This window comes from Lepisma saccharinum, chromosome 7 (assembly GCF_977018435.1).
Source record: "Lepisma saccharinum chromosome 7, izLepSacc3.1, whole genome shotgun sequence".
Classification (NCBI taxonomy): Eukaryota; Metazoa; Arthropoda; class Insecta; order Zygentoma; family Lepismatidae; genus Lepisma; species Lepisma saccharinum.
The window spans coordinates 94,301,292-94,321,071 of record NC_139235.1 but is presented as its reverse complement, the minus strand read 5'-3'; the positions used below and the strand labels follow the sequence as shown (position 1 = coordinate 94,321,071).

At 36.9% G+C, this 19,780-nt stretch overlaps 1 protein-coding gene across 1 annotated transcript; it reads right to left on the bottom strand.

Moving 5' to 3' along the window:
- Nucleotides 1–398: 398 nt before the first annotated feature.
- On the bottom strand, nucleotides 399–16,208 carry LOC145990349 (uncharacterized). The gene is made up of 2 exons (XM_083126044.1): nucleotides 16,120–16,208; nucleotides 399–2,145 (listed from the first exon to the last, which is right to left on the bottom strand). Exon 2 carries the CDS (start codon nucleotides 2,115–2,117, stop codon nucleotides 546–548), a length of 1,572 nt encoding a protein of 523 aa, XP_082982170.1. The 5' UTR covers nucleotides 2,118–2,145; nucleotides 16,120–16,208; the 3' UTR covers nucleotides 399–545.
- Nucleotides 16,209–19,780: the final 3,572 nt, after the last annotated feature.

Sequence of the window (19,780 nt, the reverse complement as noted above, 5' to 3'; positions counted from 1 at the left end):
CCATTCCAGAAGGGGAGCTGAATGAATGACATGTCTACCCCTCTGCCAAAGTTTGTTTTAAAGTGAGATATGATACATTGAAACATGCCTCCACTGTGAAATCAAATCTAGAACCTTCATTACACTGTGTATCATACAATAAGTAAAAAACATTTGGATAGAGTGATTTCAATTCCAAGTCTCCATCAAAATCCTGTACCGAATGTCATTTGACAAAAAGATAATATTATCAGGTAACCCTATTTGATAAAAGGCAGGTTCTGTTACTTGCCCAATATAAAAACAAATTGGATTCTTCTGTGGCAATAAAGTGTTCGGTTTCACTGTCAGAGAAAGTTTGTTTACGAGCCCTAAGAATATAATCTAAAAATAATTACTATAAATAATCAATACTTCCATTCAAATAAAATAATATATATTCACGATACTTCTACACAAATATACATACATTTCTGCAGTCTCTGGTACTATTCAATACAGTCAAATAAAAACAAATGAGATCAGTACAAATTTATACTGCAAGAATTTACAACTTTCTTCTACCATTACTTCATGATCATGATTTTATGCACGATTGACAAGTTTACATTGCGTACATTCAATTCCCTCTCAAACGCGAGCACTTCTTCAAAACTTATGCTCCACACCAGCAAATTACCAAGTTGTTCTAAACTTTTACACTTCTGCATGATTCCTTCTACGGAAGACATAGTAAGGTTTATTGCACCGGGTAAATTATTTTTGTTTGGAAGAACAACGAAGAGTCGTTTCAACTTTTCTACTCTGACTGATGATAGAAGTTTCTCAAGCCAGATATCACACATTGCATCATTTCGCATAATAAGAATCAGGTCACGTAAAGATGCAGTATTAACGAGCAAATATGACACAACAGTATGAGGTAAAGACACAATTTCATCTTCATTTTCACCAACTCTCAGGTACAATGTTTGAAGTTTTGTGAAGTAGTTGTGGTTGTTTGCAACTAGCAGAGAGTCGCAAACCAAATTGTTGCACCGACACCACAGTTCTTTGAGGTTTGGACAGAAACTACCGATTATCCTGAACTGGTCCGTGTGAAATATATTGCAGATCAGCGCAAGGATGTGCAACTGGTACCCGCACGCTTGGAGGAAATGTCTCGTCCCTTCGCCAGGCGATGATGGTTTCCCGATATTGAACATCAGCTCCACAGAATGCAACTCCTCGAAAACATTCAGTCTTCCGACGTCGTAATCCGTCACACGAACCTTTAGATTCTGCACCTTCGGGCACAAGAACTTTATCACCGAAGCTAGCTTCTCGGTGCATTCAAGCTTGTGCGCATCGGCAGCTGTTCTTCTTGATCCTACATTGTCCACATGAGTGATATTAAGCTTCCTCTCGGACTGTTTTGCTTTTGTGTTCCTGTCGTAGATTATCTTAAGGGACTGTCCTATTTCTTTATACCCGACGAATGCCAATTTCGGAAGTTTTTCGAGGGCCAAAGCAACTCCGTTAGCTGTCACAGAACACTGATAGAGGCATATCATCTGCATATGAGGGCAACCTGTATCACCTCTTGGAAACAGATGCTTCAAGCCTGCATCGGTCACCGAGGGGTTATACGAAACATCCAATGTTTTAAGCTTGCAGCAGTGTTTTCCTATTTCTTCCAGCATTCCGTCATGGCAGACTGGCAGGGTGATGTTCTTTCCGTGCGTCTTCAAGGACAAACTGACAAGATTCTTCAAGGAAGGGAAGGACTGAATAAGAATCTTCTCGACCCACGAAATTTCCTCATTTTGAACCACTCCAAGACAAGCCAGTTTCGTCAGACACAGCGAGGAAAGGTTCGAACTGAGGACAATGGGTAGGACATACTTCAGCTTAGAGGTTGGGTAACAGAATTCGCAGCCATGGTCCCGCAGTTTCTGCTGGTGTACATACAGCTTTATTATTTCCGCAACGACAGTGTCGATTACAGTGCATGCTATGTCACTGTTCAAGAGTTCTTGCAATTCCTGTGCTTTCTCATAGCTCTCATCACTCAAGCTATTGCAAGCTTCCAGGAACATTTTCACAAAGCAACTGACACTCTGCTTAAAGAGTGTCAGTGGCTGCCTGGCTGGTGGCATCCTGCTACCTCATTCTGGGAATCAACACCTTTAAAAAAAAAATAATGTATAAATACATGATTAGATCATATTCTGAAATACATAATTGAAATTTAACATTAATAAATAAATCACAGGCGTAATCATAAAAAGGGTAATAATTTAATTATACCCAGCAAGGTGTATTGATTTAACTCATGGTGATTTTTTTTTAAAAAAATATCTGATTTAAATCACTTCAAATAAATAATTTATAGAAAAATGTACACAAGGATTTTGTGGATATCAGAATTACTTTTTGTGAATGTACATTAATCTTGTAATCATTGAATGCTGTTTATTAGGGTCTAAGGAAGAACAAGAAAGGAAATGAAATACATGTACTGATTGTGTGAAGCTCATACAACAGGAAATGTAAACACACATTTATCTTGATTTCAAATTGTATAATTTTATAGGCATAAATAGCAAACATTTTGTGTAGAAGAATATACAAAATACTAATCATATTAAACCATAAATTGTGCCATTAAACTGTGAATAAACATGGCAGCTGATATTTTTCTAATTTTTTAAATTAAAAAATCTCCAAAATTCAGCTACAAAGGCTATAAAAATATTTACATTAATATTTTAAGTTTCAATTTTAAAGTACATCCAGAATGTTTAAATTTCCATAGTAGGTATAGTATCAGAAACAAAAAAAATATATATATTTACGAGGGGAGAGTGAAAAGTTTTGAGCCTCACAGGCAAAGGGTGCTTGAGCTACAGTTTCTCATTATGATTTCTCTACATAATCTCCATAATCATCCCCTCCCCCTCGATCAATGCACTTATGCATTCTGTGCTTCAATTTGTTTACAGTCATTTGGTAGAATGATTTCTCCTGAGTCTCACACCACTGAAGGACCGCCTTCGTCTGTGTGGAAGTAACGCCCTCGAAGTGAATTCTTCATAACAGGGAAAAGATGAAAATCTCACGCCACAGGTCGGGGGAATAAGGTGGATGGGGAAGTGCGGTGAAGCCACATTCGACCAAAGCAGCCTGTGCAGTGAGGCCTTGTCGACAGAGGTACTGAACCAAGGCCCTGTCGGCCACTCTCTTCTCTGACACTACATTCATTTTCAACCTGACAAAAAAAATAGAAGAAAACATGTGAATTTCATAAAAGTTCGCACAGAGTGTCCTAAAACTCAAACCTTACATCCTCCAAAATTTGAACTAACTAGCATCACTCCTTCCATGTGAGGCTCAAAACTTTTCACTCTCCCCTCGTACATATAATTTTTTATTTACTTTTTAAAATCAAACTGTTGAAATATTTTACAGGGGCATTTACTAGAAAAAGCCTTCCCATAAAAACATATATCTATATGTATGGTGCCAAAAACTATACAAGAGATTTTAAGCATGTTTTTAAAAAAAAAAAATAGATTTAAATAAAAAAATCAACAACAATGATTTTTTAAATAAAAATCATGATTTTTTCCACCCTGATGCCCAGGCTTGTGGACAAATATAAAATTAGGTTTAAAATAGTTGTTAACCACTGAGTACAATTGAAGCCAGGACCCTGAGGTTGAGAAACACTGCTCTAGAAAGCAAAGGTAAAATTTCAGTAGTAAGCTCATAAAGGATCCTACTAATTTTGCTGAAGCAAATATCTTAACTTTCCCCACTTTTTCAATTTTTCAAAAAAAAATTCCAGACCATTCTGTAACAGGTAATTCCATGAAAACAGGGACGAAGTTTGATATTGTAGAGTTGGTAACAGTATATGTGTAATCAACACATACCATACCGCAACAGTGTTGGTAGGACAGGCCTTCTCTGTGATGATGCTGTTTACCAAGATGGCACCCTAAGAACAGGTATGTATTTTGAAATTTATTTGGCGTGGGGGGGTCCGAAACATGTATCTCAGAAATAATAATAATATAAACATTTAGATTAAAATAATAATAATATCATCATATTAAATGAAAATAATAATAATTAATAAATATTAAATAAATAGGTAAAAACAGTGTAAGAATAGAGATATATAAAAGCATGTATTTATTATCTAGCATATGAATGGTTGTGTGAATTACTCACTTTTTCAGATTAATAAGTATTCTCAATAATATTTAAAAATACAGAACTTCTTGTACTTACGTTTGGGTGAGTATCTAATTTTTCCGAACGACGTTTCGCAAGGAGTCATCCTGCAGTCAATACGGGGAAGTGAAATGGTGTGCGCAGCACCTTTTTATCTTTTTACTTTGAAATGGTTCTTTTAGACTGATAATGTTTTTATTGTTGTGGTTTTAAAGAGTCATGGGGGTATGGGAGTTCTAAAAGGTCTTAGCAAATTTTCCAAATTCTTCCTTCACCAAAGTCATACCTGTAGCCTTTTCCCTGGCTTTTGAAGAGATTTGAAGTGGCTATAGAGTATTTCAGATAGCCAAAAAAAAAGAACCTGAGGAAGGGAACAGTAGTTTCCCGAAACGTCCTTCAGAAAAAATAGATACTTGCCTAAACGTAAGTACAAGAAGTTTTGTATTTTTAAATATTACTCCCTCTGTTCCATAATTATAGTCCGGTATGCCAAAATGGTAACTTTTAATTTATGTTCTTTTGGATACTTGATCGGCCAATTTGTACTGATCCTTGAGTAATAACGTTGTATGACTCATTCCCATGTTTCATTTTCTTCTTCTGTATACACAAATGTCACAGTTTGAATATCGGACAAGTATTTTGTGACAACAAACAAAAGTGTACCGGACAATAATTATGGGACAGAGGAAGTATTGAGAATACGTATTAATTATCTAGCGTGTAATTAAGATCGCAAAAATTTGTGAAGTTGACAGTTGTAGTGGATGGACGTGCTTCAATAGAGCTCCTCGCTTCAACCCCTCAGCTAGCCTGGTATTCTATTCTCCACCGCTGTACGTTGCCACATCTTCCGCCAGGTCAATAGCTTCACCGTGTGGATCTTCGGGGTTGTTATCATGGCCAAGCCTACACCAAAGTGGAAGAAATAGGCAAAACTATGGAAGCATTCCAGCAACGGCTTGATGAGTTGCTAGAAAACAATGGATTGGTGCAAGAAGATGCTGACCTCCGCAAGTCACTCCTGAACCTCAGAGAGGAGTTTGTGCAATTTAAGAGATCGACGAGCGACTCCATGACAGCACTGCGGCTAGACCTAAAGAGCATGAACAAGCAGATACGCACGAACACCATTGAAATGGATGACCTAGCGCAGTGCTCTAGGAGGAACTGCATTTTGTTGCATGGGGTCACCGAAACCACCAACGAAGACATGGACAGCATCGTGCTCCAGACTTTTCACAAGCTCGAGCACGTTGACCGGTGCCACAGGCTTGGCTCTCTAAAAAGATCGTCTGCGGAAGTATTGCGATCAGAAAAACGCCCCACCATAGTGAAATTTGTAAGCTATCGCTCCAGGAACGAGGTGTGGAAGTCAAAGAAGATGCTAAAGAACTTGTCCCTATTAATTACAGAGTCGCTAACTCCCTACAGACAGAGGATTTTGCGGGCAGCAAAGGATTGCATAGGGACACGCAATGCCTGCAGCCAAAACGGGCGCATTTTCATATCTCACGGAGGTTGTCGCTACCTTACAATCACATGTAAGTAACGGGTGGGTCTAAATTTACAAGTGATGATAAAGTTACTTGATGATAGTTTACTTGGCAACGTATTAATAACAAAAATGGTATAACACGAAGCGTACAAATTACTTAAATTACTTCCTTGTGTCATCTGCTATCCAACAAGGTACAAATGTTGCTAACATTCACATTTGTGTACAAGAAATAATACTTCATTCACCTTCAAGTGAATGGAATCAATGAACAATACAATTAAAGAACATTACACGTCTTGCTCAAAGTGGGCACCTCCGTTACGAATGCAGGCACGCAGGTTTTTACGGACATTTGTTCTCTTAACTCGTGATGTGATGGTGTCCTTGATGTGTTGACCAGCTGTTAAGATCCTCTCCCTGAGTTCTTCTTGCGAGTTTACCGGTGTGTTGTAAACTAAGTCTTTCATGTGGCTCCAAATGTAAAAGTCGCAAGGCGTCAAATCGATCGGGGGATCGAGCTAGGCAGTCATCATGCTGATAAATCATGTCACGTCTTGTAGCTAGAGGCACATCCTCCAACAACATTGCCATCCCGTTCATCGAAAAATGTTCATAAGTGATGCCATTTAAGACTTGGGGTAGGAAAAATGGCTCAATCAAATGATTGTTGATGACGCCCATTCATACTTCTGCCTGGGCGTGCGACAGTGGCTGGATGAAAATTACCCAAAGAAATGGATTGGCCGAGGCAGTCCGATTCACAAATTTCACGATCGCGACACCAGATCATACAGCTCCTCAGCTCTCTCTATCCCGGTCCACAAATCAAACTTCTTCTCCAACTCTTTCTCCGTATCGGCTGTAAGACTGTGGAATCAGTTGCCAGAAAGCACTAGAACAGTAAGCTCCATCGCTTCCTTTAGCAGACGTGTTCGCCACTCTCTTCCGAGTACTCGTTAGATCTTCCCCTGTCAAGCAGACTAAAGGGCATATGCAAGTGCATGAATTCTTAAAATATCTTGTAATTACTTAAATACAATTTTAAATTTTGCATTCTTGCCTTCCATATATTGTATTTTGTGTATTATATATTTTGTATTTTGTGTGTTATATTCAGGGCGTTAAGACTTGTGTGTATAATATAATAATGTTTAATTTTATGTGTATGGTTGAGTGGAAGAAAAGGCTTTGTACGGCCTTAACTCTGCCATTTAAAACAAGGCATAAATAAATAATAAATAAATAAAGCAACTGCCCTGGCAAGTAAATTAGTGTAAAATAGATAAAGAATTGAATATTAATTAAATAACGAGAAATAATGTTAGATCCACTTGACGAAAATTAAAGTTTCAGATTATATCTTTGGTAATGTTATTCAAAGTTTGGTGGAAAGCTAAAAAAGTACATTTTCTGAAATGTAGCTTTCCTGGCAATGTGATTCGAACAGGTGCTCTCGGGTTACGTAACCCAATAACACCTGTTCGAAGTATATTTTCGTTGTTTAATGTTAGTACTTGGTAAGTCTTTCGGAGGAGGGGGGTCGGGAACCTGGGCTTCGCCCCTAAATATTTCCTTGACAGTGTGGTAGAATAGTTTAGTGTGAAGTGTCTCCACATTAAATATTAATGTTGTTGTTATGCAGTCATTGTACCTCGTTAGTTTTCGTTTAGACACACATACACATCAAATTACTTTTAAATAAAGTAATTATAAAAACTAAATATTTACTGCCTTCAAATACATTAAAACAAATAACCCTCAATTATACAGCAAACGTTATACAACGCATGATTTCATCATTTAATTTTTGTACATTCTTCCCTAAGAAATATACTTCCTGAAGAATCCACAATAAATGACTAGTGCTACATAATATATCATTCAAACAAAGGAGCACGCAATTTTAGTATCTACATTTCTGTATTAGTCCATGTTGATTCTACAACTTATAAAACTACAGTTGAAAAAAGCTGTACCCTTGACCCTCTCTTTGGGATCAAATATCTCCATTGTTTGTGCTTTCCTAATGCTGGAACCACTTTTACATTACGTAAAACCTTGAAATCTGTAGATTTAAAATAAAAATTGACGTAATTATCGGGGGGTACAGTGGGTAAACAGTTCCCTGCTGCCATCTAGGCCATGTATGTGATGCGATCACAGCTAAGGTTTGGCAAGTCATGCTCAGAACTCTCAGTATTCAAATATCACCTCTGCTAAACTAAATTGCATGGTGCAACAGCTCTCTGAGGGCCTGCGAAAAAGGTTTTTCATTGGGTGATGCGTGGCCAGTGCATCAAGTCCCATCGCCTCTGTTTTCTGGGTTTCAAGACTGGAGACTGTTAATTGTTTCTTTCAAGTAGCTCCCCCACCCCCCAGTTGTCCTCACGAAGCTGTGCCATTGCCATAATTTTAGGGGTTCCAACCTGAAATTGAACCAAGGACCACCTTCACCAAAGGTGAGAGTGCTAACCATTTGGTTACGCCTAGAGACCTGCACAAGACCCGGAAAAAACCCGTCTGCGAGGATGCGCGCCTACAATAATATGCAACACACATGTCAAGCCCGGGTGTTCGACATCGCGCAAGTGAGCTTCACGTCACAGTTGTGCACAGGCATCGATGCCTGCCAGGCTTTTCTATTACCCGGGTCTTAAGAAGAGCCGTGAGACTCGATGTAGTTCTTGCAAGTAGACGCTGTCAGTGTTGCCAACGGCCATTATATTTCACTATGCATGGAAATATTTGAATTTCTGCTAGGCGCAGGTGCCTTAAGGTTGTATAACTATTGGCGTAGCAAGGGGTGGGTGAAGTGGGCGACCACCTTGCGCCTTGCGCATGTAAGGGCCTCGCGTCCCATGAGGTTGATACGAAAAACGTAATAAATGGAAGTGAGAAAGAGAGAAAAGGCTAATTTTTGTGGGCAATAAAATTAAAACATTTTTTTATCTGGCTTTATATTCTAGTTTAACGTTATAATTTGAATGAATACGTCAAATCAGAGGCAGGCGGGAGCTCTAAGCCTAACGGGCCCCAAAAAGTCAAAACAATTCTTATTTCTCATGTAAAACATTAACGCAAAATTTGCTTCGACAATTTTATCCAATTATTATTTTCTTTAATAGAAAGCGACTTGTCTTGGCTTTTCTTCTGTCTCGTGACCTTGCATAGCCTACACGATTCTAATATGTTAATGATAAAGCACTTCAAACTGCCACGGAGCAAAGTATGGGGCATTTAAATGCTTCCGGTGTTTTAAACTGAAGAAGGTTATGGATAATATTAGCAGTTCTTCTTTCGTTCCTACAACTTCAGATGCAGCTATTGCCCTCTGTAACGGGTACGAAGATGATTTACCTTCAGAATATCCTGATAAAGTTTTACGTTTCAGGAATGTGCTTAAATCTGAAATCAAGTGCTTTGGCAAAGTTTCTTCTCCTTGATAGCTCTACACTAGCTTTCAGTGTTCTCTGTATCCTGTACCGCCTTCTGTTTGTTTCCTACTCTTCAAGTAACAACCACGAAAAAAGAACTATCTTTCTCAAAATTGAAACTTAGGAAAAACTTCTGGTAGTGTCGAATGGTATGATTCAGCCCAAATTTACTGGACTCAGTAATCTCACTCTTGAATGAGAAAGGGCAAGATCTAATGTAAAAGTATCATTCGCTGCCCAGAAGCCAGCTTTCTGTTAAGCAAGGTGGTTTGATTTAAATCAAAATTTAAATTGGGGAATTCTATTTTTAAAAATCACTTATTCAAATCACTTAAAAATAAAATTACAGAATAATGTACACAAGAAATTTGTAGATATCAGAATCACATTTTGTGAAAGTATATTAATCTCGTATTCATTTAATGGTGTTTATTATGCTCTAAGAAAGGAAATAAAGGAAACAAAATATATATCCTGATGGGGTGAAGCTCATACGAAAATAAATGTAATATGTCATCTGAAAAAAAAAAAACACCTAAATTTCCCTTGATTTACAATTCAATAATTTTTATAAGCAAAAATAGCACATTTGTTAAATAGAATAATATACAAAATACTAATCATGTTAAACCGTAAATAGTGTCATTTTCATTAAACTGTAAATAAATATGGCAGCTGATATTTGGCTAACTATCATTAAAACCTCAAAATTCGGCAACAAAGACTGTAAATATTATTTTAAGTTAAAATTATAAAGTACATCCAGAATTTATATTTGCACTGTAAGAAACGTTACTAAAATTATAATAGTTTCATTAACACACTTAACAAACATTTTCATATTAGGTTCATTATGTTCAGTTCCAGAAACAGAGAAATGCATATTTACATGTAATTTTTTATTTGCTTTAATCAAACTGTTCAAATATTTTACAGGGCCGTTTATCAGAAAAAGCCTTGCTATTTAAAAAATATGTCTATGTGTACGATGCCAAAGAAAAGATAGATTTAAATAAAAAAATTTAAAAATAATAAAAAAAACATTATTTTTATCCACCCAGCTGTTAAGAGGGGTGGGGAAGGGGATAAGTAATTATTTGTATTTTCTTCTTTTGAATACATAAATGTCAAAGAAAGATATGTTGTAATATGTAAAAATTCAGAGGTAGAGCATCGATTTGTATAATTATTAATTCTAAGTAATTACATACATTTCCTGGAAGTCTGACTGTACTTGAGGGACCCAAATTTGTTTCTTGTGGACGCATACTTTACGATTTTGTTACGCCACTGCGTCAAATATTTAATATTACAAGAACATTAAGATGTATCAACAAAATTAGATTCACAATTATTATTATCATCTGAGCCCTAAAATTCAAAGTAAACTGGTACAATTAATGTGCAACAAAGGCAAAATTGCTAATTAAAAAAGTCAAATTAGCTGTATCAATTGATTACACCAAAGATTTCATACTTATGGTGCAAATGACTATCGTTTTAAGATTTGTTGATGTTGAAACCGATTGTGTCGAAGACCTTGAAGGTAGATACTTTGGTCCCCTAGACAGGATTGTGGTTTAGCACAGCCCCTTCCCCCTGCTCTATCAAGCACAGACATTTTATGTGCGTCCTTCGATATTTTCTACTTAAGCCATGGTTTGTGACATTTACATCCTACAAATTTTGAAATGAGGAAACAAAGAACGACTTATTAAATAATATATAGGTTATATTTAAAGGTTCTTATTTAAGGATATTTAAGTTGTCTTACTGTCTAAAGAGCATCTTAACAAACGTACTATTACTACTGCCTTGGTTAATGAAAATTCCAGCAACGTGTTACTGTAGCTCTGCCAAGTGTACATTTCTCTGTCGCGTACTATTAAATATAATTTTCGTCAGAAATTAATTATTATTATAGGCTATTATATAAATATAGTAATTTGCTGACGTTTCCTTGATGACTGTATATCGATTCACATTGATATTTCAAACTTAAAGAATGGATGGAGCCTTGCATTCTAATCTCGCCCAGGGCCTCGCGATATGTTGCTACGCCACTGTACCTAAGATTTTTGTAACTTCTCAAATTACATTATTATGTCAAACCAACTACCACACATTTTCCAAATTTGTCTCGAAGGTCTTCAAATTGGTTTGTGTGTCTTGTTCATTTTATGTCACTTTTCTGGTCTTGAAATCGTAAATCTCCTCTCAGTTTCATTTTTACGTTGTTCGTTTGTTGGAATGTGTAAGTAGCTTTGCCTGCTATTTGCACCCGTATGAAGATACAAGCTAACAATAATTATATTTTGCATCGTATTACTAGATAACTAGCAACAACATTTTTTTTTTTGTACTGGGTACAGAGAGTCTGAAGAAAACCATGCTAGAAGGTTGAAACGATACGTTTAGTTTATGTTTTAAAATAAAATAAATTTCTGCGTTGGTCAGCATATTGAGTTTTTCATATCATGGAAACAAGGCTTACTGGTGTTACAACAACATGACCGAACGACGATTTGTTGAAAGAGATGACAATTTTCAAAAATCTTTTATAATACAAAATCTGATTGCATGTTCCATTTTATGAACCATCGTGCCTTAGTGTTCAGGGGGGGGATCTTGAGCAACTAATTCGGATATTGAATTAGCAAAATTACACCAGAGAGAAAATCTGATTGATTGATTGATTCATTTATTTGGTCAATTTATGCACAATAAGGCTAATCGGGACTGGACTATAGTTTAAAGTGGGATCCGAACCACCATGTGCCTCCACCGGGTATCGAACCCGGTACTCCTTGATTACAAGCCGACGGCACTACCACTGTGCCATAGGGGAGCACCCCCCCCCCCCCCCCGAGTATAATGTAGAACAACCACCAGTCACACAAAGTTCCAAAATATTTACGATGGCACTTTTTGCGAAACTTTGTTCGTACTTCTTTACAGGTGTCAGCAGTGGCGGTAATTAGGGGCGGGGCCGAGAAAGTCCTGTTGACCCTCCCCTTGACTTTTTGAAACTTTTGCACCATGCTCACCTCATGTATCAAGGGAAATTAAACTGTCCTTGCCCCCCACACACACTTTTGCACCTTGGCCCCTTAGTTTTGGAACCCAATCGCTGCCACTGGTTTTGAGTGATACAAATGTTTTCTACCAAGGAATAAATGTCTGCAATTTCAAATTGATAAAAGTGATGAACATTTTAAGTGCTCCTAGAACAGTTTAGAATCTAAAAGTTGGCAACGGTGACTGCATGACTCATGTATCTGGAGACGGTGCAAAACCGGAATGAGCGTTCGCTGAAGATAAGCGAGCTTGGTATTACAAAGCCTTCCAGTTACCCGTGGGCTTTCGATGCTTGACGGGTCGAAACTCAGGTATATAGTTTTACTCACCCGCCCGACCAGCCAGGTGGGCCTAGTAAGCGATTCTGACCGATATGCAGCCCTCTGGTTACGCCCCATATATTAAAGATAGTTCTAATTAGTTTGATACAACAGAAGTTTGCAAGTGACAAGAGTACTTAAATTTCAAGTGGAGCCTTTGCTTTCACATTCACATGAAAGAAAACTGTCAACAGTGTTAAAGTAAATTGAAACATTAAGGAATTTCATGCTCAGTTATCTTAGATTTGACAAATTGCAGTCACTATGCTGATCATCAGTCCCTTGTTTAATAAATGTTGACAAAAAATGACCTTGTGGTAATATCTATAATTACCATAACAACACATTTCTCTTTTTTTTGGGGCCGTTTACTCACTACCCCCTTGAGAATTATGTCAATTTTCTTTTAATCGACAGGTTTCAATGTTTTACATAATGTAAAAGTGGTTCCAGCTTTAGGAAAGCACAAATATCAGAGATATTTGATGCCAAAGTATGGCCCACGTAAGTTAAAACCTGCAATTTCGGAGTACTTTCGCCACTTTTTGTTAGTAACAACTGTTTGTATGCACACTAAAATAGCAAAAGAACACATCGAAAATAACTATTGGTACGAAACATAACAATGTAAAATTATAGCTGCTGTTGTGGAAAGTTGTTTGGGTGATATATTCACTTGCGCAAAGCCTTCGTGCTGTTCTGCCACATGGTAAAGTAATACGCTAAAACAACAACATGTGCTGTACTTCACAATAACACATTTCCTAGAGCTAAAATCAACTGAAAACGTTCATAAACAACAAAATATTCATAAACCATGCAAAATATTTCACTTTCTCCAGGGAGTACAGAGGGTCAAGGGTACCGGCAGCAGCAGTCCATAACTAAGACGACAGGAAACGAATGGCTGGTTGCAAGAGAATAATCATATAGGAGTATACAGAAGTGTAAAAACATTCTCTAAGAAAAATAGAGTAAGTAATCGCTAAAATTCCGAAGTATGTGTTAACAGACACAAATAGAAATCGAACCATGAAAAAATCCTGTGTACCATGATGAAATAGGAACTTGGACCACAACTGATATGGGGGGGGGAGGTGATGGCAGTATACGAAGAATAGTTATTCGGTGGGAAGTACATAAGCTACTTCTTATTACATATTTTGGTACCTTGGTAAATATGCGATATCGCCCGGACGGATTTCTTCAAATTTACAGGAGAAATTACTTACTGAAATGAGTTTCTTTAGCATTCAGGACGTTCTTGGAGGTATTTTCTTTCACGGAAAGTAAAAACTTCGTAGTTTAATGCTGCCAAACAAGAATTAATCACTTTTTACGTAAGAAATTGGCATTGCCTGCCACATTATGCCGTTGTTTCCATTGTGAGCATGCAGATGGTGAGAGCGTTGAAAGTCACGCGATCTCTGCAGTGTTTCCAAACGTGCCTTCTTTTTACGAAAATTTCTATTTTCGCCGCGCTTTCTTTTTTCGATGAATTTAGTGGTGAAATGAGTGCTAATGGAACCTAACCTAACAGGCCTAACCTAACCTTGAGTAAATGGTTTGTGGGGCTAGCCGTGGATGGTTTGTGGGGCTAACGTCAATGGTTTGTGGGGCTACCCGTGGATGGTTTTTGGGGCTAATGTGCATGGTTTGTGGAGGTAAACATGAAAATCGAAATAGTACGTAATTTTCCGTCATGAAGGTTTGAAACACTGCTTGCGCACTGAAAATCGACAAAACACAAGCTGTCCGCGCGATGATCCATTACGAGTGCATGCCATATTGTCTATTACACGAGCGGAACAAGTAAGACAAATAATCAATCGTAATATGAAAAGTTGACAGTATTTTATCGAAAAAGACATAACTTCACCTTAAAGAATGTTCCGCAAGGTAAAATAGGGTTAAACTTTACTGCCGTGTATCCACCGGAAGTTGTGGTTTGTATGTGGTAAGTCAGCGAGCGTATGTTTATTTTAGTAAGTTGATGGTAGGTGGCTCTGGTGATGTTCAATTAGCTAGTGCTTGGTGTGTAGTCACAGATTGTGTAGTAGTTTGTTATCAGTTGCCGGTCGAGCGTATTTTACTGGTGGGTCATGTTGGTATGTCCTCGGCTTCTACGCCCGCGGACGTTGAATTTGGTGAAACTGCTGTAAATTTTCACCAGTTTATGTTCCAGCTAATTGTGATTAGTAAGGTAAGTTTGATTTCTTTTTATTTTGGAGTAGGTAATTTGTGGTTGTAATGTAAATTTTTTAGTTTTCGTTTAGTTTTAAATTCGGGTACTCATAGAAATTTAGATTTAGTGATTTTGATTTGGATTGGTTCGGGGGTTTGGGGGCAGAGCCCCCAACAGTAGTATAAATGAAGATTTTTTAATTGCAAGTTTTTATTGGAGTGGTTTATTATTGTGTTTAGTCGTTCCCCTTTGTGTTTACTGGTGTCGTTCCCCTTTGTGTTTACTGGTGTCGTTCCCCCTTGTGTTTACTGGTGTCGTTCCCCCTTGTGTTTACTGGTGTCGTTCCCCCTTGTGTTTACTGGTGTGGTTCCATTTTCATTTTTAAGGCGAATTTCTTCCTTGTGTTTATTGGCGTGTTTCCTCCTCGTGTTTACTGGTGTGGTTCCAATTTTATTTTACTGTGTGTTGAAAGGGGTAAATCATTTATTTTTTGTCGTTCCCCCTTGTGTTTACTGGTGTCGTTCCCCCTTGTGTTTACTGGCGTGGTTACATTTTCATTTTTAAGGCGCATTTCTTCCTTGAGTTTATTGGCGTGTTTCCTCCTCGTGTTTACTGGTGTGGTTCCAATTTGATTTTACTGTGTGTTAAAAGGCGTAAATCGTTTTTGTGTTCGGAAATTGTTAACTTTGTATTTTTAATATGGCAGTTCGTTTTTGATTGGTTATGATGACGTGATTTTCAAAATGGCGGCAGGTACTTCCGGTGGAGTTACTACTGTAAATTTTCACCTAGAATAGGTAAGTACCAGTGGTAAAATTAAGGAAATAAATGAGTGAAAGGTGTCCGGGCGTTATCGCATATTTACCAGTACCTTTTACCCTCTGTACCCCCTAGAGAAAGTGAAATATCTTGTAGGTTTATGAAGGTTTTGTTGTTTATGAACGTTTTCGATTGCAGGTTTTGACTTACGTGGGCCATTCTTTGGGATCAAATATCTCAGTTATTTATCCGCTACAACTTTAAAAAAAAATATTGAAATCTGTCGATTAATAAAAAATTGACGTAATTTTCGAGGGGGTGCAGTGGGTAAACGGCTCCAATATTTTTTCCTCCGATAGATAGTACTTTACAGCTGTGTGTATATATATTACGTGTAAACCATTATTAGTTTAAACAATCGGAACCTGAGCCTGCGTATTTTAATGGAATTATTTAAGATACTATTTTTTATATTAATTTGGGTGTTGAACTACGGATTTTTATCACCTCGGTGACCGGTTCGCAATATTATCGGCAATACACAATAAGTCTGACATTTTTTATGTCATCAAAGATATATTTATTAATGTCACTTGGACAGAAACAAGGAAATGTATGATAACACGTAAATAATAACTTTACCTTTTAAAAAAATGCAAAAACACAACCAACTTGTTTTGCAGAATCACAAGATTTACAATTACAAACAATATTAGGAGTCTGTGTCATGATTCTCGTCTCCCGAATATACTGTGATAAAAGAAACTTTAACAGCCACAACTGAGCACCATGTCTAGCACTTTCACCAAGCTTTCTCTCTTTGAAGTTTACCGATTTAGGTCAATTTGAAGTCAGAGATACAGCTTGGTGACCCTAAGTGATCACATATCGCTTTATTGAAATATCACTACAGAGCAGTCTTTTTGGTGCATTATTTCTATTACCTAGCTGCAGTGTTGCCACATGAAGGGAAATTTCCCTTTTTGAAGGGAAATTTGGAGCTAATTTTAAGTGAAAAGGGAAAAGGGAAATTCGATGAAAAATAGCGAATTTTCAGGGAAATTTTAAGACAGACTAAACATTAATTATATTAAACATTATAACAGATTCCAGTTTTGAAAATGAGATTTTTTTTTATTATTTTGTCGTATACTTTTTTCTGAGAGGAAGGGTGGAATTTGGGTTGACCCACATCTGTCTACCGTTTGGGGCCGGAGGTCTTTGGCCATTCACCCTTATGGGAGTGGGAGTCCGAGGGTATTGTTTATTTAAGGTTTCCCCGGTTCTCTGAATTTTGCCTCAAACACTACACGTGCAAACCATAAAGTTATCTTTGTCGCAAACCTTCATTGGACACTGGGTGGGTTATTCGTCGTGTACGAGTGTTTGGTGGAAGGCTGTGCCCGTCTTGGACGACGCGAGAACAAGGGAAGCAAAGGAGACTATCTGCAACTCCAGAATATATTAGAAAACGTCGTGGAGAATTATCGGAAGACGAAAAAACACCGCAGAAACAAGTTAAAAAATTCCGTGCAGAGTGGCCAGAAGTGACCAACAATGGATTAAATTTTAATAAAAAACTTGCTGTGTTTTAGAAGTTTCCACCTAATATGTGAAATTTACCAAAATAGAACATTTGCTCAGGTATGTACTATATATCTTTTTTAATAAAACGCGTATATCCATGCGCCGAACTTAACATTTTTATGGGGAGGCAAAAATGTGATTTTCCACAGAAACTCTTCAATTGTGCGCCTTGTGTAGAATATTTTTAATTTTCTTCTGATGGTGTGATGAAGACAAGGGGCATTGGCCTCCCTAAATCCAATCTCTGTTTGTGTGTTTTGCTTTTTACTGATGAAAATCTTCAGTTGCCAACTATAACATAGTTTTAGCTTTCATCTCAAAACAAAAAAAAATAGCTTGGTTTAGAAATAAAATCTAAATCTTCCAAAAAAACATTTAAAAGTTATTGATTTTATTGTTTATGGATTTGGTTTATTTTACTTCGCTTTTCTGCCACTTTTGACTAATTGCAAAGATGGGGATGAGTAATGATATGATTAAATTTATGAATGGACAAACAGCCATGCCCAGGCCGGGATTCGAACCCGGTACCCCTGGAGTCGTAGCATTTAAAAGTTAAATTGATTAACATTTTATACATACATACGAACATGGGCCAACGATAGTACTTAATTATTATTATTATTAATAATAATAATAATTCTTTAGATGAAGGGAAAAAATGGGCGAAAAAGGGAAATTTTACCCCTTGGAAAGGGAAATTGTGCTTACAGATTGTGGCAACACTGCCTAGCTGAGCATATGCTATTTCCTAACAAACCACGCTCATTTTTTCTGCTCTCCCCTTTTTTTACGCGTCAAAATAGGAGGTATAAGTTAATTTTGTTTCGTATATTCGAAAAAAATAATTTGCGAAAACCATAAGAGTTGTAAGCAACCAACAACAGCGACAACAGTAATGGCACCAGAGGGAGGAGGGGGCAGAGAAGCACACTGAGAAAATATTCCCACCCTCTTATGCCTTTTTTATAGTACCGTCGGGGCAATATTTTTCAAGACAGGCAAAAATTTTAAAAAAGAAAGAAAAATTGGTAATAAATATCGACCCTTAAATACATGATTTTAAAAATAACAATTTCCACACTCTTGGCCTATTCCTTTTTTACGTTACTACTACTTGGAAAACAGCTATGATCATTATATTATATTCATTAAGGTTTCCACTTAAAAAAACAACACCAACCCATTAAAAAAAAAAAACGCCAATAAATTCGAAAAACACATTACTATGTAAAATAGTTTAACAGAGGATATAATAAGTGTACAAATTAAATGTGCTTCAGGGCAGATGCAAAGAAATCTATTATAGAGCAGATAATGTGCATTATTTTATTAGTATAGTAGGCGCTACTAAACTATTTAATGAGTATTCATTTTCTCTCCCACTAATCTCTTTCCCTGTCATGCACACCGTTTCAATTCTGGCCCATATTATTACATTTCACACTATTAGTCTAGAAGTACCAGTAAACTTGCTGGTTTTTATGAAACTAACATTTAAATGAATTGATGTTATATATTAGGTAAGTATATATACTTACGGTACCCTAGCTCTGCAATACAAACTTTCAAAAACTTTAACATAACCAGAAAACTTTGACAATAAATTGTTCATTATTTCTTTATAACGGGTTCCTGCATAGCCAAATGGTTAGCACTCTCGCCTTTGGTGTGAGTGGTCCTGGGTTTAATTAATTTAGGCATTAACCCAGTCTCATGTGGGCAATTTAAGAACAGCAATGGGATTTGATGTGCTGACCATGCATCACCCAATAAAAGAGCTGCTCTGGCAGGCCCTAGCCAGGCACGTATCTAGAAATATGTTTCAGGGGGGGGGTCCGAACCAAGTGTCTTAGGAATACTACTACTACTAATAATAGTAATAATATTAAAAATTATATTAATCAAATTAACACTTATTACAATACATACATTCATATTATATTATTATTACATGATTAGGTAAAAAGACTGTATAAGAATACAGATTTAACTCTGCATATTCATTACGTAGCTTACCTGTAGTTAAGATCGGAATAATTTACATAAATGCAAGTGCCCTGGCAATGAAATTAATGTCAAATAGATGAATAATTGAATATTTATCGAATAAGAAAAATGATGTTACATGTAGTTGAAGAAAAGTAAGTTTCTGATTAATATTTTATGCATATTATTTTGAGTAATAGTGTACATAAATCTTTCGTATTGTCATTCAAAGCCCTATGATCCCAATATAATCCTTGCCTTCTAAAATGTTCAGAGGAGATTCAAATTTAATTTTTGTACTTAATAAGTCTTCAGGGTGGGGGGTTCAGACCCCCTAAATACGTCCTTGGCCCTAGCCCTTAAGAGGGCTGTTTTGCCCTGGAGTTAGTTATTTCTTGATAATAAGTTTGTATTTGATACAATACATACTGCTGATGTAATGCCAGTGCTTGTAGTTTCCAACATTTGAAAGCAGGAAAGCTACTTTCTTCATGAACAAATTTACATCTGGGAAATATTTTTGCAAATGTGACTATTCTATTGTTTTTGGACATGTAAACACATCTATGGCAGGGATGAAAATTGACCTCTGTTGCAAAGTATACTTAGATCTAGCGGGAGGAGAAATCCCTGGTATTCCCTCTTAATTCACACCATGGATATAATATTTGTTATTTTTAAATTTTATGTGAAAATTGTGACTCATCTAGGGATCAAACCTGGGTCT